We start from the raw sequence: 21,801 nt of genomic DNA on the forward strand, positions 1-21,801 counted from the left end.
ACAGACAGCAAAGAGCCCAATGCGGGTCTTGAACGCACGAACAGTGAGATGATGACCTGAGCTGAAGGCAGACGCTTTAACCTACTGAGCCCCCCAAGCGCCCCCTGCGTGTTGATGTTTTTAAAGTTGGTCTGATGATTTTTATGTGTGCCCAGGGTTGGGAACCAAATCACAGCTCACCTTTGTTGAAAGTAGTCAATTGCCTTCTTGCCGCTGTGGGGTAAACCAGAACAAAGGTGTGTGCTGACACGCGTGGGGTCAGACGAAGGCTTTCAGAATCAAAAATGCCCTGTCGGACGGACACAGGTTGACATCGTGCTGCTGGGAGAATGTGTCGCGTGGCTGTGTGTGCTCTATTACAGAGCAGGGTGCAAGTTCTAGAAAGGGAGGAAGGCCTGGTACACAACAGGGTAGTGTGTCATTCTGTTGGGGTTTTCTCTTCGTGAAACATTTCTGGAAACTTTATGAATAGAGTTTTCCTCTGGTGAGCAGGACTGGAAGGGCTTACATTGTGCCCTTAAACCATACCCTTGAGTATTAAGTGTATATTCTTATTATTATCATTTTAATTTTCACTTATTTATCTATTTACTTACTTATTTTAGAGAATGAGCGCGCGAGTGAGTGAGGGGCAGAGAGAGGGAGAGAAAGTGCAGAGCCCGATGCGGGCTCCAGCTGACCAACTGTGAGATCATGACCTGAGCTGAAGTCGGACGCTTAACCGACCGAGCCACCTGGGCGCCCCTTAAGCGTGTGTTATTTTTTTTATAAGAGAAAGCTAATTTTTTTGAAAAGGTTTTAAAGAAAACAAACTAAGATGGGGAGCTGTGGGAGTTCTTGGGTGGCAGGTAGAGAGGGGCCGGCTTCTAAAGGTGCCATTCAGGGCCCCTGAGGGTGGAGCTGGTGGCAGACCCATCAGGGCCGTGTCTGTCCTTACCGTTTGGCAGAGGCATGAAGGTGATTGAGAACCGAGCCCTAAAAGATGAAGAAAAGATGGAGCTCCAGGAAATCCAGCTCAAGGAAGCTAAGCACATTGCGGAAGAGGCGGACCGCAAGTATGAAGAGGTGGGCTGCCTCGTGTTTCCCCCTTCTCCCCAGCGTCCTTGGATCTCTGAAAAGAGCCACGGGGGAGGGAGATGGCTTCCTCTTTGCTTCACTGGGCCGTCCGGGGTCTTCTGTAGGTGGCTCGGAAGTTGGTGATTATCGAGGGGGACTTGGAACGCACAGAGGAACGAGCTGAGCTGGCAGAGTCGTGAGTATCTTGCTCCCCCAGTCTTGCCCTCCCGTTCGGTCCCTTCCCCTTTGGCTTGCGCATTAATGTGAATAAACTAGTGTTCCTTCCACCTTGTTAAACAGGGCCTAGAGAGTGGGCTTTTTTTAGGCCCTGACAATGGCTACGGGCCCTTCTTGCCCTGGACTAGTGACAGGTGCCAGATGAGTTTCCGTTATTTCTCGTAGGGGCAGTTTGCAAATTGAGGGAAAATAAGGACTAACGAGCAGATGGTGAGTGGTCACCTGGCAGGCCCTACAGGGTCCTCCCACCCGAAGTCTGCTTCTCCTTGACACACTGCCGTGGCCATGCCGGCTTGAGATTTGTCTCTTCTGTACCGTGTGGCCAGTCTGGGGGGGCCTCAGGGCGAGGGCAGACATGAAGAGCTCCCCCGTCGGCACCTTCTGGGCCTTGTGTAACAAGTCAGTGCTGATGCATATATATCTGTGCCTCCTCTCCATCCCCTCCCAGACATGACACACCATGTCCATGGCGGTGTTGTCTTCCCATTTTTTGAAAAACAATTTTTTTTTTCGTTTTGCTGCTTGTTTTCTTGCTGTGTCCTCTTTGACCTTTCTCCCTCCCCACAACCTGGCTTGTGCGATCCCCGTGACCGTCACTAACAGCCGTTGCCGGGAGATGGACGAGCAGATCAGACTGATGGACCAGAGCCTGAAGTGTCTGAGTGCTGCTGAAGAAAAGGTACTAACATTAGCCCCCACCCCCGGCGAGGTTACGTGCACGGCGTGGTTTCGTTGGGCTTGGTTTTTGTTCTTTGTTTTGCAGCTGCCTCCCCTCCACTGGTTGGTTTGTTGAGTGCCTTCTCACCTCTCCGTGGAATGCTCCATTCTGTTCCTCTTACTTGCCATCTTTCATGTCTTCTTTCCTAGTTGCCTTACGCCTCTGCGCAGGGTCTCTCCTTCCCTGGGGTGATCCGGGGGACTATTTGGGTCGGGCATACGTTCCCACCTTCACCCGAGGTAGCAGTTCCCACCTCCACCCGAGGTAGACTCGTTCCTGTAGTGATTTTTCTCAAGTGTTTTATTAGTGTCCGACATCCTGGGTCCTAGCCCAGGGGGGCCCAGCGTCTGTCAGGCTCTGCGGTCCGGGGGAGGGAGGGCTGACACTTGCTCAGGTGACCTGGGAACTTCTCTTTTCCCCGTATGCCTTCCAGCTCTCTCTACATATAGGTTCAATTCACGTCTGTGTGTCTCTCTCTCCCTTTTTTTTTATTCTCGCCTTCTTCCCCTTTCCTCTCCTGCGGTATGTAAAACATTCACAGTAAGTGTTCTGAGCTGGAGGAGGAGCTGAAGAATGTCACCAACAACCTCAAGTCTCTTGAGGCTCAGGCGGAGAAGGTAGGGGCTGGTTGTGACAGTGACAGGCTCTGGGGCCTGGGCCCACCCAGCCCTGCCCTTGATGAGAGACTGGAGAAACCCAGTCCTTACATAATCTAGTGAGGCATCCTCGTCATCCATATCCCGGGATTAATGCTAATTCCCGTGTGCTCTCGTTGCTTTAGTTCAGATCACTTCGTGGTCTCAGGTGCTTGGGGGTCATGTTCTGCTCAGGCTGATACTGATGTGCTAAATAGCAGTAGTCATGGGTCCCCAGAAGTTTTCTAGCAGACCAGTGGGGGCAGCAAATAGCAGATCCGAGACCCAATAAGCGAGCAAGACAGGACTCGTCTTTAGTGTCACGTGGGACTGTTTCGGCCGTGTGGCTGGCCTTGGGGTGTTGCTGTACCTCCTCGTCAAGCAGGAGGAAGGAAAAATTACCTCGTTGGGTTGATCGGAGTAAGGTCAAAGCTTAGGTCCGTTTTAAAGGTAAAAAATCCAGAGGATTCTAATTTGAGGGTATCAAGGCCTTAAGGATGTTGACTTGTGGATTTTAATGATCTCTTGTCCAGAAATGGGCCTTGCTCTTTTCTCGCGGGCCAACCACACATTAAAATCTGAGAGGATTTCACTGGAAGAGGGAATGTGGTGGCAGATGGGGTGGTAGGATTGTCTGTGTGAGTACGTTCTACTCTGAAACTCGCATTCCACCTTCTCTTACAGTACTCTCAAAAGGAAGACAAATACGAAGAAGAGATAAAGATTCTTACGGATAAACTCAAGGAGGTGAGCTGAGGGAATTCTAGGGAAGGAATCAAAATATTTAGAGGTGTATGAGGCCCTAACTTGGACTTAGACGAGCTGGCTGTGATTGTGAAGGGTGTGCAAGTAGAAGGTGGAGACACAGAACTCTTCTTGCTCATCTCTGACTCCGTCTGCTGTCCCATTTCCCCAGGCGGAGACCCGTGCTGAGTTTGCCGAGAGGTCAGTGGCCAAGCTGGAGAAGACGATTGATGACTTGGAAGGTATGGAGCCTGGGAGCGGGATCAGAGCTACAGAGGAAGACCTTGCCCGTTGACCGCTTCCCTCCTTCCCCGTGCACCAAAGGGAGTCGGCGGGGACCTGGCACACGTCCCGTGCCCTGTCCTGTGCCACAGCTGGGTGAAACGGGTCAAGACCCGGAATTGGAGTTTTACACATACACCCTCTTCCTTTTGGTCAGACTTTATCTAGTATTCTGGAATTGGCATCCTTCTCTTGGAGGAGACTGGTCATGGCTGCATTTACCTCCAATTGGCTGGTCTGAAATGGTGGTCTCTGGGGTGAGATGGTGGCCATACTTTGATGGCAGTGAGAGCACGTATTACCCCACGGCTACATTCGGCCATCCTGTTCATCGCTTCAGCTGCGGGCGACCTCTCCAAGAGACACGGCTGTGGGATGTCCATGTCCCAGAGCTGGCCAGTCCGAGGGGCTTTCTAAATGCACTTTGTCCCCACGTTTTGGCGGCCGTGTGCACTGTGAGAAAGGACGCCGTGCTTTGAGAACTCTGACATAAGCTCTGGGTAGCACACCATTCTCTTACCTGGGGAGGGTTTGGGGGAGCAGCTTGCAGAGCAGAGGGGCCAAGAATACTGGTCTTGATCGGTAGATAGAGAAGAAGTGTCTGAATCTTAATGTGTGCTTTCTCCTTTCTCTGTTTTCATCAAATTAAGTGTTATCCCTGCTGGCAATTGGATTAGCTGGGTGGGAGTGGTAGCTGCTTGAGTGCATTTGGTAGCAAGAACGTCTAGTCACGGCCGTGCCTGGGTTCTCCGCCTTGACTGCAGTGGACTAGAGGCGGCAAGAAGCCCAGTGGTCTGGGTGGGGGGCAGAGGATCTGAAAATGGCCTGTTGTGGCCGCCAGGGTGGATGTCCTCCTAACCTGTGGTATTAGACCCACGGTCACACTTCTCCTAATTTCTAATGATTCCCTCTCTTCATTTGCTTCTGATACCTTTCACTCTGTCCCCTGGTTCCTCCCTGTGTTCCTGTGCCTGTCCAGATGAGCTCTATGCCCAGAAACTGAAGTACAAGGCCATTAGCGAGGAGCTGGACCACGCCCTCAATGACATGACCTCTATGTAACTATCTGACAGCAGAGTGGGGCTGGGGTCTTGGCTCGTGGGTGGTTGGGGCTCCAGGCTGTGCATAGTGTGCTTTGGTTTTATCCTCTGGAAACGGGGGTCTTCACTCTATCTTTAAACTATTGGTGCTGGTTACTTGTTGGCAAAAGCTGGGGTGGCATTTAACATTGAATCAGTTGTAGCACCCTGATCGATGTGTGATTTTTTTTTTTTTTTAAGTATATTTTTGTTCATAGTTCCTTCATTATATCCATGATTTTTTTCTATTTGCTTCTCAAATTTAGTCTTCTCAGAGGGGACACCGCTGAAGGTAGAACTATGTCATCAGATAACTAAGAACGTAGGGCCCAGAGAGCCAGTGACTTGGGCCCTAACGTTGATTGCATGACAAAATTCAGATCTCCTGTGTGTATGTAATTTGTGCCTGGTATTGAACTTCAGGAGAAACACCCATGATTGGAAATCTCAAATTCAGCAAAGAATTAAGCTGACTCCCAGAGCAAGCCAGGCGGTAAAAAGCACCAAGAAGAGTTACTGGGGACTTCATCCGTTTGCTGTGGACCCCTGACCCTTGATGCTAATCCACCTCTTTGTATCTGTCCTACTAACCCTGAGAAGAAGCCAAATGACTCAGGCTGTGGTATCTGGCTGTCTTTTCTCCTTCCTACTGCCTTCTCTTCCCTTTTCTCCCAAATCGCTGTGTGATTGATGCTAGTCCTTCTTACCTAGAGTCTCCTTACTTTTTCATACAGATAACCATCACCGTTTCTGCTCTGTTCTGGATCTGCCCCCTTTCCTCGGGGAACCCAGCGCCCCACTCTCGCTCTGGATTCCATTTGGGTCGGCCTGGCTGGTCCCCAAGGCATTAGGATGTAGGGGGGGCACAAAGCAACTTATGTATTCTTCCACCCACTCCCCCCCCCAAATTAAAATGTTAAGCTGCTGGAAGCCTCCTGCCACCCTGCATTTGTGTCACTGACAAAGCTGCTGCTGTCCCTGAGGAGGAGCCTTGGGGGTGTGATGTGGGGAATAGCTATTGTAGGCTCTCTCTCCTCTGACTTATATAATCAAAGCCACTTTTGTGTGTGTCTATTCTTTCTTGACATTTAAGCTCAAGTGATTGGAGTCTGTCGGAGTGGTGGGCTAGCAGAGGTTCGGGGCGTGTGTAGGCCGCGGGAGGTCTTTCACCTCCATTACTTGGAGGCTCCCATCCTTTTCAGTTAGCTCCTCCTCCTCCTCCTCCTCCCATAGGGTCCCAGTGCCTCCCGATACGCTTTCTTGGCCCTTTGTTCAGTGGCTCACATGGTGCATCTTCAGAACACCTGATGGTCTCAAATGTGTTACCACCAAACTTGACTTATTAGGTCATCCCAAGTCACAGAGAAATCCATAGAATTTTCAGCCGTTCTGTTTGTTCGTTCAAACCCTTCTAACACTCGAGGTATACTGCCGTTTGCCTGCCGGCATGTGGTAGTGGGACATGAGACGCGATCAACGGTTGCGATTGGCAAAACTAAACAACCAGTCATCCATGTTTCAAATGGTTTATTACATACATAAGAATGGTAAATTTCTGTTAGTAAAACCGTTCCTGGTTTACGTTGTGGAATTACATGACAACTTTTTGCAGACTCCTCTTCCAGTTTGCACAGCCGCGATGGCTCAGCCTGGGTAGTGCAGCAGGCAGCTGTACTTACCTAAGCACCTGAGTGGCGTCCACTTAGCACCTAGGTTTCTCGGCAGATTATATATTTAAAACTTGCTTTTCTTTTGGCCAGTTAGAGCCCGGGGCAGAGGTTTTCCCTAATCTAAAACTTTCGGTTGTATTGAATTCAGGTTTCTTTCTGTTCATACCATTTTTTCTTGCTACACAGCCTTTGGGATTAAGGTAGAGATTGATTGATTCAGCCAACGCTTAACTGGTGTCTTTTAGGCACAAAGAATTACGGCGGGACAAATAATCAAAGATGGAGGCACCATCCCCATTTTTAGGTTGCCCAGAATCTAGTAGGGAGAGAACATAAATGAAGCTACAGGTGATCTGTGGCTTAGCCACAAATACCAAACTGTGGGAATTCAGAGGGGACGGGTTGGTTCCAGTGGGATGGTTAGGAGAGACTCACAGAACGAGGCACATAGTAGGTACTTAATAAACATGCTAAAACTTGCTTTTTCATTTCTACCGGGTTCTAAAAAATTGGATTCCTGACAAACAGATTTGATTGAGGGATAGTGGATATTGAGCATTTGGGTCAAGGACCAGCGGAGGAGTAGAGGCATAGATAGAGACAGGAAGGACGTAGCTGTAGAGGTAGATGTAGACAGTAGGGGCAGGCATGTGCAGGACTCAGGTGTGGAGTTTTAGTTTGTAGGCGACGGGGATGCCACTGGGGGTTTCGAACAAAGATACGTTCTGATCTGAGTAGCAAAGGAGAAGAACTGATTCTGCAGCTGAGTCAGTGTTTCACAAGGAGAGCAGATTATCAAAGTGGCCCATTAAGACGGTGATTCCCAAATTTCAGTCACTTGCATGCTACTTGGTGGCTTTTGCCGTATTCCTGTGCTCCCTACGTTATTTCTTCCTTCATATTTACTCGTTTTCAAATTTGTCTACATAATTCTAATTTGAAACCAAAGGTTTGATGTGTGCTAGTGATTTTTCCTGATGCACATTAAAGCAACACAGCAAATACGTTTTTTCATTTTTTTTTTTTTTTAAACGTTTATTTACTTTTGAGACAGAGCATGAACGGGGGAGGGTCAGAGAGAGAGAGGGAGACACAGAATCTGAAACAGGCTCCAGGCTCTGAGCTGTCAGCACAGAGCCCGACGCGGGGCTCCAACTCACGAGCCGTGAGATCACAACCTGAGCCGAAGTCGGACGCTTAACCGACTGAGCCACCCAGGCGCCCCGCAAATAACGTTTTTAAAATTTTTTTAATGTTTATTCATTTTTGAGAGGGGGGGAGGGGCAGAGAGAGGGGGAGACACAGAATTAGAAGCAGGCTCCAGGCTCTGAGCCGTCAGCACACAGCCCGACGCAGGGCTCGAACCCACGAGAGATCGTGACCTGAGCTGAAGTCGGACGCTTAACCACCTGAGCCACCCAGGCGCCCCGCAAATACGTTTTTTTGAAGTTCATAAGTATATGCTTCCAGAGACCTCCTGACCTAGCACCAGCAGCGAGTATGCTCCCTAGTTGGAGAACAACTAGGGTAGGTTATTTCGGTTTTCCCAGAGAGAACCCTCCATACAGAGGCGGCGCTATGAGCGGCACTCAGCGTGAGGAGGAAAAGTCAACACTGACTGCTTTCGAACCTAGGAACGTGGTGGCATTAAACATGTAGAGAGGTCACCTGGGCCTGGTTTGAAGAAGAAAGAGAAGGTAGAAGAGAACAGAAGTCTGAGAAACTGGCAGGCATCCAGCTGAAGACAGAGTTCGGGGGTTGAGGGGACAGACGGACGTGAGAGAGACTTGGAACTCCATAAAGGGTGGCAGGCAGTTTAGAGCAGGAAAGCACGTCAGAATCCTGAAAGACCGCTGCACGTGTAAAAAGGAGAACGCAGCAGACAGGAAGCCCTGTGCAGAGGAGGAATGTAAATGGAACTGGGTGGAGGGAGGACGCAGGACAAGGTGTGGTGATCATATAAACGTTTACGGCTGGATAATTGCCGGAGCGTCTCCACTCCAACAGGTTGTGAAGAAAGAGAACTCGAGACGAGATGCTGTCATTGATACTTTATTAATTTGAGGGTGCGTTTTGAGCATTAAGGTCAAGGAGCAGAAGAGTGAACTAGTGGAAAGAAAGTAAAGGCAAGAAATTGAGCCTAGAGCAGTGAGGTCCAGTACAGCAGCCGCCTAGCCACATACAGAGCCTGCTGAGCGCTCAAAACGTGGCTTATGTGATTGAGCTAAAATTCTGAGTTATGTGCTTTTGGTTCATCTAAATACAATTAGCCACATGTGGCTAGCGACTGCCTGCTGTGTTGGATAGTACGATTCTAGGTGTTTTAGTTTTGGGGCAGAAAGAGTTGACGCAGAGAAAGGCTTCTTACAAAAGAGAGAGGTATGTGAGAATAGATAGATGTTCGGAAAAAAGTGAGGCCTTTTACTTCCGGTCGCCTGTCTCTCTCCCTGGGCATGACTGGTGTGAGGGAGGACGGAGCCAGCAGAGCAGAGTGAAATTTGAAACAGTGTGTGGTGCTCAATTCAGTCTTCCATTTAATACAGAAGCCATCCTGTTACTGGGGCCTGGACTGGCTATGGAAATGGGGTCGAGAAGCCGCATTGGTAATCCCAGAGCAAAGCTCTTGATCTCTTTAACTTTTCCCTCTTAATTCTTTTTTCTTTTTTTAAGTTTATTTATTTATTTTAAGAGTGAGAGAGAGAGAGCGCGCACGCGTGCACGTGCGTGAGCAGGGGAGAGGGAGAGAGAATCCCAAGCTGGCTCCATCCGTGCCGAGCCCAAGACCGGGCTCAAACTCATGAACTGTGAGATCATGACCTGAGCTGAAATCCAGTTGGATGCATAACCAGCTGAACCACCCAGGGGCTCCCCATCTTAATTTCTAAGGTTGAATCACAGGCTGGTGGGTTAGAGTCCTTTTCTACCCTTCCTTACCCTTGTTCGGATGAGGCATGACACGCGGTTCAGGAGCTTTCGCTGTCCTGTGGTTTTGGGCAGCCTCGTCTTAGCCCTGCCCAATCTCTTTCTTTCTCTATGGTACTGCTTGACCACTCCCCAGCTTTAATATTAGGGAGAAGTTAAAAAAAAAAAAAAGCAAAATCTGTTCTTTCTCATCTCTTGAACTGTGAGGCTTTAAAGCAGGTATTGTTCCCTTAAGCATCCCCACTCCCCTTTCCTGTTACAGAATGAAATGGCCCTGATTCAGACCAGTGAGGCCTAGGGATGTGTAGCATCCATCCATGGGATTGTTCCCTAATTAACTGGACGTGGCTAAAAGGAACATCAGACCAAATGGATTCTGTGGCTTGCCTTTTTTGTTTGTTTTATTTTGCTGTATCAGGGAACCAAGAACTTTAATGAGCTGGTGTCTCATCCTGAAGTTTTAATCACTAGAGATTGCAGAGTTAGAACCCTTATTACTGTTACTGAGTTCAAGCCGAGAGCATGACCACACTTATTTTCTGGCCTCATACAGTTCTTAGGGGACTATGTGCTCTAGAGCTTAATCAGGCAAGAAAATGCTTCCACTTCTCTCTCTCTTTACTTCTTCCCTACATGGAACAAAACCCTCATTGACCAGGCCGTTGTGAGGGATAAGATTCTGATAATACCCTTCTTCCCCAAGACAGGAGTGGCAGTCACACTAACTGTCTTGGATGTGGTTGCTCCTGAGGAGTCAGGTGGTACTCCTGCCACAGAAAGCTTAAGAAATGAGAGTTCAGGGGCATCTGGGGGGCTCAGTTGGTTGTGCGTCTAACTTCAGCTCAGGTCACGATCTCACGGTTTGTGAGTTCTAGCCCCGCGTCAGGCTCTGTCCTGAGAACTCAGAGCCTGGAGCTTGCTTCAGATTCTGTGTCTCCCTCTCTCTCTGCCCCTCTCCTGCTCACGCTCTCACTCTCTCTCAAAAATAAACATTTAAAAAAAGAAAAATAAGAGTTCAATAGAAATTTGAACCCCTGCGTTTGTCAGAGAAGCCCCAGTGAATAAGACAGGTGCAGTCGTAGACCTCACGGAGTTTCTGGGCTAGTGTGGTGGTTCTCAACGGTGGATAATTCTGGGATGTACAGAACAGTCCCGCTTAGTGCTGTCTCCTGCCCAACATGTGTGTGCAGCGTCCTCTAGTTACTGCCCCCATACATTTCCAAATTTCTTTCCAAGGGGAGAGAAGGGGCAATAATTGTATACGTATAAGAACCACTGCTTTAACGAGACGTGCAATTCTAAATGTTCGCTCCAGTTCTGCCTTTTAGTACAACTATTATTTTGGTTATTCCCTCCCAGCATCATTTTGTGTGTATATGTATGTTTTCTGTTTTGATGGTGTTCATAAAGTGGCAAATCTTATTGGGACCATACTGGCCATCATCTTCCAGGTAGAACTGGAGAAAACCTGCCCGGAGGGCAGCGTGCCAAAGCACTGCACCTTGACCGTGGGCACAGTCAGCCCACAGATGCAATTGATTTTAAGACAGAAGAGGGGCGCCTGGGTGGCTCAGTCGGTTAAGCGGCCGACTTCGGCCCAGGTCATGATCTCGCGGTCCGTGAGTTCGAGCCCCGCGTCGGGCTCTGTGCTGACAGCTCAGAGCCTGGAGCCTGTTTCGGATTCTGTGTCTCCCTCTCTCTGACCCTCCCCCATTCATGCTTTGTCTCTCTCTGTCTCAAAAATAAACGTTAAAAAAAAAAAAAAAAAAGACAGAAGAGTATGTCTTGGGCTTGCTTCGGCGGCACATAACACTAACGTTGGAAAGGTGGAAGAGGGTGGGTCTTTATACTGAGGTCCTGAGACCATTTTGGAACAGACTGAAAACACTGGAAGAAACTTACTTGTGAACTTGAGAAACTGGTACTAGTAGACCAGGAAGGTCTGTCCCTAAGTTCCCATCACGCCTGTGCTCGTCTGATGGATTTGGTTTCTCCCTACCCCCTCTTTAAGGTGTGCTGCAGGGGGGAACATTCAGCTACAGTCAGTGTTTTGAGCACTTAACTATTTATATCGGGAATGCTTTCGGTTATGAGAAACAGCTTAACTGTAGCTTAAATAAATATGGGACTGACTTTTTTTCTCCTGCAACAAGTCAGATTTGAGCAGCTGTGGCCGGGGGTAACTGTGTTTCTCTGACTCTCTTGGCCCTCTTGTAAGTTTGAAATCTGCAACTCTCATCCTCACATCCGTGTTCAAGGCAAGAAAGAAAGCTAGTTTCCCCAGAAGCTTTCCAGCAGATTACCCCTATATCTCATTGGCCAGAACTGGATCCCTAACAGCAAGGGAGGCTGGAAAAGGGAACAGGATAATCTCAGTTCACCTTCCCTGGAGCTAGACACACTGCTGACCCCAACGGGATTGAGTTCTTTTAAAATTTTTTGGTTTTGTTTATTTTTGAGAGAGACAGAATGCAAGAGAGGGAGAGGCAGAGAGAGAGGGAGACAGAATCCAAAGCAGGCTCCAGGCTCTAGGCTCTGAGCTGTCAGCACAGAGCCTGACATGGGGCTCGAACCTAGGAACCGCGAGATCGTGACCTGAGCCGAAGTCAGATGCTCAACCGACTAGGCCACCCAGTCGCCCCAAATGTCCTTTTTTTGAAGAAATTTTTAAAATATTTATTTTTGAGAGAGAGAGAGAGAATAAGGGGGGGAGGGGCAGAGAGAGAGAGGGAGACACAGAATCTGCAGGAGGCTCCAAGCTCTGAGCTGTCAGCACAGAACCCGATGGGGGACTCGAACCCACGAACTGTGAGATCACGACCTGAGCCGAAGTCGGACGCTCAACTGAGTGAGCCACCCAGGCGCCCCCGGATTGGGTTCTTTTAGAAAAGGGGAGGTGGGGTTTTGATTGGATAGGCTCCTATGCTGGGTTTACCACTGAGCGCCTATAACAAGAAGCATGAGGGAGTAGGATTGAATGGATGTAGGGATATTGATCCCAATTTATCACTCACAATGCTGGATCGAATGCTTTTACAGAAAAATGTACCAACTTTTTACCTGAGTTCCTTTCAAACCCTGACTGTTGTAAATATAATTCTTGTAAGCCAGCTGTGCTCCTTCCTTTGCCCTGGGTCCCTCGTCTGTTTTGCAACCCAAGGAGTAAATACCTTTGTGAAATAGATAGATTTTTCCTTCTTAAAGCGTTGTGCTTGCAACTTGTGAGCTTGGATTATCTTATTCCTCTGTTGGTCCTCGCACTGCCCGCCTGCGTCTCACTGCCCTGTGTCTGAGTCCTCCTCGCATCCACAGATGCTTGTGATGTGTACCGGCTAGTCAGAGGTTTCGGGATTTATTTCTGGTATTCCACTAACATCCTTTTTCTCTTTCTCCTCCTGTTTCCTCTTCTCTTGTTTCCTCGCCTCTCTGTTGCTGCTGCAGAGCGCCTCTACAGCCAACTTGAGCGAAACCGAGTGCTCTCTAGCGAGCTGAAGCTAACGCTGCGTGATCTGTGTGGCTGATGGGCAGGGCTCCCTCTGCCCATTAAGCTGAGCTTACGGCTCACACCACTGACCTGGACCCCAGCAAAAAGCTGATTGTTTTTTTGAAAGGCAGTTTTGCCCTAAGCAAATTGCTTTTTAATTGGGGCAGTGAGAGTATTCCTGACTTCCCCACCGCTGTGTAGTGAGAACAGTTGATAGTGTTTCCATCCCTTTTCAAGAGATAATGGATGAAGGAGGGAGGAGCCCGCGAGAACAGAGCAAGGGAACCTGGGAGAGTTTTCTGGTTTCCACCCTTACTTGCTGCTCTTTCCCTGTGTGCCGACTGTAAGCTGTGTTCCCCTTGGCATGGATGTTTTCTAACAATAAAAGGACTGGTTGGACAAGATGTCGTGATTGCTTCATCTGCAGGCCCAGAGATGGGCCCTTCTGAGCCGGTGGACAGAAGGGGAGGGAGAGGAAGGGGTGCGGGCCATCAACAGATCTGTGGTTTTGCTTGCTAGGTGTTCAGCTGCTGCTTTTTTTTCCTGACGTTTTCCTTCTTGTTTCTTTTTGCTGGTTTTATGTTTAATTGTAAGTAGCTGTCGGAAGCTAGTTGTGAGCCGTAGCTCTCCACAAACCTCCGTTGAGGTTTGCTTACGTTTGGTAGTGTTCTTGGCTTCAGGGGCTCTGTGATAGGCTCTGGGGGTCTTTCATTCATCCCACCAGTTGTTCCTCTCCTTTCCATTTTGGAGGAAGCTTATAGCGCATGAAGATCTTGTATTCTCAGGGTGAGACTCTGATGTTTTTACTGGTGGAAACATGCCCGGAACCATGTCAAATAAGTACCATCCTACGGGCAAAGCCCCGAAGAAAGAATGGCTGATGCTTAAGGCTGCCTCCTTTGGGGACTGCAAACTGAAAGCCTTGGTGGGTGTGGCTATGGGAGGAAATGACTGATAGGTCCCCAGCCCCTTCCCCCAGAGGTATAGCCACACCTGCAACTCCAGGGGGCACGCCAGAGTCCCTGCAGAAGCGGGTGGTGCAGTGGCTCAGGCCTGGCGCCGGGAAGGCGGTGCTTTGGTAGTCTGCAGCCTTCCTGCAGCAGGAGCGATTCTCACGGTGGGCAGACCTTGACCTTTACTTCTAGTTCTAGTAACGTCTCTCCTTTACACCCATTAGATAAGCTGAAATGCACCAAAGAGGAGCACCTCTGTACACAAAGGATGCTGGACCAGACTCTGCTTGACCTGAATGAGATGTAGAGCACCCCAGTCCCGCCCTGCCGCTGCTCCTCCCCCTGACCCTGACTCCGCCTGAGGCCAGCCTGCCCGAAGCTGGCCTGGAAACTGAGGGCTGATCTTTAACTGGAAGTCCGCTTTCTCCTTTTTGCCGCCTCTCCCACCCCAACCCCTGTATCTTTTTCGCCAAACTGTCTCTGCCTCTCCCCTGAGATTCCAGTCGGGCTTGAGGCCGAGCACCTTTGGGAACAACGTTTAAGGGAATGTGAGCACAATGCAAAGTGTCTTTACAAGCATGTTGTGATGTACACATTTTGTAATTACCTTTTTTTGTTGTTGCTGTAGCGACCCATTTGTAAAACATTCCTAATAATTCCACAGTTCTGAAGCAGCAGTCTTAGTCCTTCCTCACTTGGAAGGTTTGGAAAGTTAACTTTTCAGCCTAACGCACACTGCTCTCTCTGCAGAGGAGGGAGAGCGGCAAGGCCTGCCTGCCTACTGAGGGCCAGAGCCCCGAAAGGTACCCACTCTGGGAAGCTTCGTTGCTCTGTCCAAAGTACCGGCCAAATTAGAAAGGTGATTCCAGGAGGAGTTAGCCAAAAAAGTGTGGCTCAGGGTTTCAGCTTTAAGGTATCTTTGAGCAACTTTAATTTCTTTTCATCAGAAGTGACCAAACAAATTAAGGTGTGAGACCTCTGTCTGAGACCAAATCCTTGTCCTATCCTCACCCCTCTCTCTCCTAACCGCTCACAGAATGGATCATGTCCCCTTGATGTTGAGGTGACCACTTATTTGCTCTCCTGCCTCCTTGAAAGAAGAAAAGAAAATTACGTGTTTGCCACTGATTTAGCCACATGAAACAAACTTATCTCGTCACCCTTCTCTGGGACTGAAGCTGCTGTCTCTAAAAGTGCCACGTCATTGTGCTTTGTGTTAGTGCTGGAGAAATCTTGAATAGCTTACGTACAAAACCGTTTTTAAATTTTATATTATTTTGAAACTTTGCTTCTTTAGGGTTGGGGCACCTTGGCCACTCTGTCAGGCTGAGAACTGTACAGTCTGTGGGCTGACGGTGTGCTGATCTTTTAAAAGTTTCTTTCCCTGCCCAATCCCCCCTTTCGGTGAGGTTTCCGTGAGGTCTGTTAGGTGTGCATCCGGCAGCTTCTTGGCTTACAATGCACTGTCCTTTGGTGTGCTCTCTCCGGGGCCGATTGAGAGAAAGAAACCAATAGTGCAACTGTTTTGATACTGAAAATTGACAACTGTCTTTTTGAAATAAAGAACCAGTCCCTCCAATTCTCAGACCTCCTTGACTTTTATTTACTAATCCAAATGCGCTTTCTCCACAGGAACTATGAGGTTTGAGGTAAAAATCAGATCTTTGTGGGTGGTGGCAACAGGATCTCCTAGAGAACACACGCTTTGGAAGCAGACCACCAAAACTGGATTCGAAACTCAGCTCAGATTCTTACTTCTATGTACTGATAGAAATAAGTTGTAAAATAGAGATAACGTGTATTATCAGGGTAAATGTGAACATCAGAAATAATAGTTATATGCAAGGCCTCTTCTAGGTTAAGTTAGCACTGGCGCATTCAGGGCTTTTCCTTCACAACTGTACTGGTTCCAAACCACGGATTTATTAGGCTCGGTGCTCCTTAAATCACTTCAACACTGTTCACACGCTGCCCTGTGACAGCCTTTGAGCCGGTAGTCCGTCGGGTATTTGGAGAGCACAGGTTAGTTTAACCAGGAGTGTTTGCTGAGAGACCGGCTGTGCACGTGGACGACCTGAGCCTTGTGGTCGCCGGGGCCTAGCATTTACTGCACTCTGGCCTTGAGGCTGGACACGAGTCCGACTCCTAGTAAAAAAGACACAGCTCCCTTGACAAAGTCAGCTGTTTATGCCAGAGACTGCAAATTTTTTTCCATTTATAGGCACCGACCAATGCTACCTGGAAATTACGGCCAAAAAAAACCCACCAAAACTTTTTTCTGCTAGGAGCCGAACACAAGGTAGGCAACGGAAGAAATTAAACTGGGAGAAGTTAGCCCTTCCTCGACATTTTGCTCCTTTCTTTGCGGCCAAAATTTAGGGAACTTGCCCCCCCCCCCCCCCCCCCGAGCACGTGGCAGGCTTCCCGCCTCCCGTTGCCACGTGCCCCTCCCTAGCGCTCCCACAATTCCCGGCCGGGAGGAGGCACCGCCCCCTGTGGTGTCGCGCCCGCGGATTGGCCGGCGCCGGCGGGCCGCGGCCTCAGTCGAGCTGAGGCGCGGAAGCGGCGGTCGCCATGACGGACTCCGGGGCCTCGAGGCCCCGACGGAGCCGGCCGTTTGTCGGCCGGCCCACGCCCCGCGTCGCGCTGCTGCTTCAGTGTCTGCTTGGGACCCTGGCCAACAAGCTCAACGTGCCGCAGGTGTTGCTCCCCTTCGGCCGGGAGCCGGGCCGCGTGCCCTTCCTGCTGGAGGCGCAGCGGGGCTGCTACACCTGGTGAGGGGGTGCGCGGGCTTCCTGTGGGGGCCCTGCCGCCGGGCCCGGGGACGACTTCCTGGGAGCGGGGCGCCTGCGGTGGGGGGGCCCCGGCCACTCGCCCCGGGCGGCTCTCGCTCCGCGAGGGATCCCCGTGCGCCACTGCGTTACTGTGTTCCGCGCCGGCAGAAGGGGGAACTTGGGGGACGGGAGGAGGGCCCCGCTGGGTGGCCAGGACCGCCCCCTGTGCGACGGCGTGTTTTCAGGGGCGACTAGCCGCGCGGGGGCTGGGCGGCCGCGACGTCGCCGGGTGCGAGAGCCTCGCGGACGTGTCCGGGCGCCGCTGCGGCCTGAGCGGCGCCGGGGTCTGCGCCGTGGACGCCGCTCACCTCCCGCTCGGCGGCCCGGGGCCTTCGCGGCCTCGTCGAGGGTGAGGCAGGGAAGCTCGGCATCAGCGCCCCAAGAGGAGGTTTCTGGGTCTTGGCTTCGTTGGGTTTCGTTTCGTTTCGTTTTTTGTTGCTGTTGTTGGAGTTGGACTCCGACCTCCTCAGTTAGGCGGCCTTTCTACCTCAGCAGCCCGTTTACATTGGACCGAAACACATTGCTCAGAGCAGGAGAAATCTCCGCCTCTCGTTATTGGGCACACATCAGTGTGTTTACAGACCGGGGGGACACTATGGCAATCTTCTTTTATTTTGTTTTTAAATTTTATTTAGAGAGAGACAGCGGGGGAGGGGAGAGAGTGGGGGAGACACTGAGAGACGGAGAGAGAAGGTCTCAAGCGGGCTCCACACTGTCAGTGCAGAGTTCGTGGCAAGGCAAGAAACCCATGAACCTGGGGTCATGACCTGTCCCCAGATCAAGAGTCGGGGGCCCAACTGACTGAGCCACCCAGGCGCCCCTGTAACAATCTTACTTGAAATATTGACGGAGGAACATAATACTTGTGTAACTTTGCACAGGGGATCTTTGGGGAAGGTTCTCATCAGTCTCTCACTGAAATCTTGTGTCTCTGAACATGGTTCCTATTTTAAAGTGTCATTTACATGCACCTGATTAAACGTGACATGGGAAAACTGTAAGAATCTGTGTTCTGCTAAAAGTTCATTTTAACCCACATTCTTATCTCCAACCCTTAAGTATTTTATTCTGGCAGGCATTCTACCCATCATGACGCAGTAACCGTTGAGCCTTTATATGAAAATGGCACCTTATGTTCCCAAAAAGCTGTGCTCATTGCTGAATCTTCCCAACCGATACGCCTCAGCAGTATTATTCTTGCTCGAGAGATAGGTACGTTGAGAGAAAACACATTATGAAATTGTTCGTCTGGAGTAGAATAATCTGATATCTTTTATACATGATTAATACAGATGGCGCTTCAAATAGAAAATAGAAAAAAGCATTCTGCAGTGTAAACCCTTATCGTGGCATCCTATTCTGTGACTTTTTTTTTTTTTTTTTTTTTAATCTAGCACCTGGCATGGTGCCTGATACAGAGTGGAAACCGTAGTTATTTGAATCAATAAAGGAAGGAATTACTAATTGGAACTAGCGTGATTGTGTTAAGGTCTGAGGTGGGTCTTGAATGAGGCAAAAGGTAGTATGAAAACAAGTGCTTCTCAGTGTGGTCTGCGAACCTGTGCCATTGGCATCATCAGTATCGCCTGGAATGTTGTTAGAAGGGTAAGTCCTTGGGGTGCCGGGCTGGTTCAGTCAGTGGAGCGTAGGACTCTTGATCGTGGGTTGTCCCACGATTGATGTAGAGTAGAGATTAGTTAAGAATAAAATCTTAAAAAAAAAAAAAAAAAAAAAAATGGAGCGTCTGGGTGTCTCAGTCGGTTAAGCGTCCTGCTCTTGGTTTCAGCTCAGGTCATGCTCTCACAGTTTGTGAGTTTGAGCCCCAAGTTGGGCTCTGCGCTGACAGCGTGGAACCTGCTTGGGATATTCTCTCTCTCTCTCTCTCTCTCTCTCTCTCTCTCTCTTTCTCTCTCTCTCTCTCTCTCCCCCCCTCTGTCTCTCTCTCCCCCTCTCTCTCCCCTTCTCTCCCCCCTCTCCTTCTCCCCCCCTCTCCTTCTCCCCCCCTCTCCTTCTCCCCCTCTCTCCCTCTCTCTCTCCTCCCCTGCACGTGCTCGCTCTCTCAAAATACATAAACTTGGAAAAAAACAATGAAATCGTTAAAAAAAAGGAAAAGAGGTATAAATTCTTAGACCCCAGTTTAGATCTGCTGAATTAGAATCTCAGGGGTGAACCCAGGGAATTAACAACCTCTCCAGTGATTCTCATGCACACTAAAGTTTGGGAGGCACTGCACCATTCTGTTTTAGACCAGAGCGGCTGGAGAAGTGCTATTTGTACCCCAAATCAAAGCAAGGCTTTTTGCAGCCTAGAGTTTCTGGCACTTCATTGCTATAATGATAGGCCAGAAATATCTGTATAGTTTTAAAGTATTTTGATAAGTGTATGTCTGTACTGTGTTATTAAAGAGAAGTTCACGGGGCGCCTGGGTGGCTCAGTTGGTTAAGCGTCCGACTTCGGCTCAGGTCATGATCCCACAGTTCGTGAGTTCGAGCCCCACGTTGAGCTCTGTGCTGACAGCTCAGAGCCTGGAGCCTGCTTCACATTCTGTGTCTCCCTCTCTCTCTGCCCCTTCCCTGCTCATGCTGTGTCTCTCTCTGTCTCAAAAATAAATAAACATTAAAAAAAAAAAAAAAGAAGTTCACATCGTTTGGCATATCATATTTCATGTGATTGAAGATGCTGTCTATTAGAAACCTGTTTTTTTAAATATACCACTAAGAAAAACATTGCCAACTAAACCGTGCTTTTCTTCACCTAGAATTTCTACTTTATGCCTGTGGAAGAACTCTGACTGACTTAATTAGATTGTTATTTTTATTATGTATCACTATTATGCCTAATAAAAAGGAAAATATAAATAAAATAGACTGGTTAAAATATTTCTTTTTTTAATAGATTTTTAAAAATGTTTTATTTATTTTTGAGAGAGTGCAAGCAGGGGAGGGGCAGAGAGAGGGGGACAGAGGCTCAGATGCAGGTTCCTCACTGACAGGCTGACAGCAGTGAGCATGAACCTCGAGATATGACCTGAGCCAAAGTCAGATGCTCAACTGACCTAGCCATCCAGGGGCCCCCTGCTTAAGATGTTTCTAAAACTATTTTAACATTTCTGCCTCAGATGTAACACTTTTTGGCCGGATATCTTCAACCTCTGTGTTTGTCCCCACAATATCATCTGTGCCATGAAGACTGCTGGGGATGAAGTATTTCTTAAAAGAATCAATTAAAAACAGTAACACTTAAAAGCTGGGGCACATGACTGGCTCAGTTGGAAGAGCATGCAACTCTTTTTTTTTTTTTTCCCTTAAGATTTTATTTTTAAGTTATCTCTATACCCAGCATGGGACCGGAACTCATAACACTGAGTTGCATGCTCCACCAACCGAGCCAGCCAGGTGCCCCAAGAGAGTGTGACTCTTGATCTTGTGGTTGTGAGTTCAAGACCCACATTGGGAGTAGAGATTACTTAAATAAGTAAAACTTTTAAAAAACCCACAACACCTGAAAGCTTTAATATTGGCCTCTTAAGTTAGCTTTGCACTTACATGGAACTGATCTTTTTTTTTTTTTTTTTTTTTTTTTGTCTCCAGTTATGGAAAAGTGCCTAGTACATCTGAGTTACCACCTTTCTTATCCCATCTCCTTAACCAGTTGATTCCCAGGGGATTAAAGAGTGTACTGCCATTGGCACCAGCTTTTCTTCCTACTACTAATACCCATTCTACAAGTTTTGATGAAAACTTTTAATGTTTTCACATAGGGAATCAATGACAACTGTGTCATGACTGGCTGACACCAATTATAACATGTCATCAGTTATAAAAATCTCAATTTCAGGGGCGCCTGGGTGGCTCAGTCGGTTAAGCGTCCGACTTTGGCTCAGGTCATGATCTCGCGGTCTGTGGGTTCGAGCCCTGCATCGGGCTCTGTGCTGACAGCTCAGAGCCTGGAACCTGTTTCAGATTCTGTGTCTCCCTCTTTCTCTGACCCTCCCCTGTTCATGCTCTCTCTCTGTCTCAAAAATAAATAAATGTTAAAAAAATTTTTTTAAAAATCTCAATTTCAGAGATGTTAAAATATCAAAAAAGGAGTGCCTTAGAATCAGTGAAATATGGTTATGAGGATTCTCAAAGATGAGGATCTTTGAGGAATATGTCATGCAAGGCAGCTGCAAATGGATAAAGAAGGATCCCATGGTCAGAAAAGAATTGTTTTGGTCACATAAGCAATTTTTTTAAAAGTTTGTTTATTTATTTTGAGAGAGAGAAAGAGCAAGTGGGGAAGGGGCAGAAAGAGAGGGAGAGAGAGAATACCAAGCAGGCTCCGCACCACCAGTGCAGAGCCCAACATGGGGCTTGAACTCACGAACCATGAGATCATGACCTGAGCCGAAGTCAGACACTTAACCAACTGAGCCACTCAGGTGACCCTTACATAAGCAATTTTTAATGTCATTACTCTTAACTCTGTGAATTCATTCTGATATCAAAAGATTCGTTTACACAGTTGCTAGGAAAAATGTCAAATCTGGCTCTCACCTTAATTTTATCTGACTTGTATATATTCCAAAGTTAAGTATCTTTTAAATCAGTTTTCCCAAATTTGATACAGTTGTGTACATAGATGACAAAATGCTCAATGATAAATGCTATTCTCAGTGTCCTACCAGGTACGTTCTCCTGTGAGAGGAAAAGAGCACTCTGAATGGGGGAGGCAGAAGAAGGAGAGGACATTGTGGAAGAAAAGTATATGCCTAAGAGAGATTGTTCATTCATGTTTAGGTGCTTAGAATTTTATGTTTTTGTTGACACTGTAGTAAAGCAAATTAGTGGCTAGGACAGAGATGATGGGTAGAGGTAAGAGACTTGAGGTGGGTGGGCGTGTTTTATTTGGTAAGAGTGCTAGATTTCTTTTGATTTTTGTTCTGTTTTGACTGGGTGCTACCTCCATTTGGTAAAACCTTCAAAGAATATACAAAGTTATATAGTGAAAAGTAAGCCTCTGATGTCATTTGTTCAAGAGGCAGCCACTTTTCTGTATCCTTCAGAGGCCGTCTGAATATATGAATATGCCATTTTCTCGTGGGAAATCTAGATTTTTAACCTTAGGTAAAGGACAACTAGAGGAGTTTGAAGATGAAGGCATGATTTTAGCTTACTTGGAGGATAAAGAAAGGGTCAGACAACT

General features: G+C 48.3%; 2 protein-coding genes across 18 annotated transcripts in view; both read left to right on the forward strand.

Annotated features, from left to right (window-relative positions):
• TPM3 (tropomyosin 3) overlaps positions 1-15,359 on the forward strand; it is a 28,153-nt gene extending 12,794 nt beyond the window's left edge. For 3 of the 13 annotated variants that reach the window (XM_049634958.1, XM_049634963.1, XM_049634971.1), the window contains 6 exons: positions 948-1,065; positions 1,182-1,252; positions 1,897-1,972; positions 3,331-3,393; positions 3,563-3,632; positions 14,005-15,359. In XM_049634958.1, the coding sequence (XP_049490915.1) occupies positions 948-1,065; positions 1,182-1,252; positions 1,897-1,972; positions 3,331-3,393; positions 3,563-3,632; positions 14,005-14,087 (481 nt within the window). In that variant the 3' untranslated portion in view covers positions 14,088-15,359. The other 10 variants (XM_049634959.1, XM_049634964.1, XM_049634968.1 and 7 more) reach the window with 7 other exon arrangements.
• Positions 15,360-16,314: 955 nt separating this feature from the next.
• NUP210L (nucleoporin 210 like) overlaps positions 16,315-21,801 on the forward strand; it is an 87,616-nt gene continuing 82,129 nt past the window's right edge. For 3 of the 5 annotated variants that reach the window (XM_049634925.1, XM_049634928.1, XM_049634927.1), the window contains exons 1-2: positions 16,315-16,554; positions 17,690-17,826. In XM_049634925.1, the coding sequence (XP_049490882.1) occupies positions 16,355-16,554; positions 17,690-17,826 (337 nt within the window). In that variant the 5' untranslated portion in view covers positions 16,315-16,354. Of the gene's footprint in view, positions 16,555-16,872; positions 16,964-17,689; positions 17,827-21,801 lie in introns of those variants that run through there. The other 2 variants (XM_049634926.1, XM_049634929.1) reach the window with 2 other exon arrangements.

The sequence above is a fragment of the Panthera uncia genome, chromosome F1, assembly GCF_023721935.1.
Source record: "Panthera uncia isolate 11264 chromosome F1, Puncia_PCG_1.0, whole genome shotgun sequence".
NCBI classification, from domain to species: domain Eukaryota; kingdom Metazoa; phylum Chordata; class Mammalia; order Carnivora; family Felidae; genus Panthera; species Panthera uncia.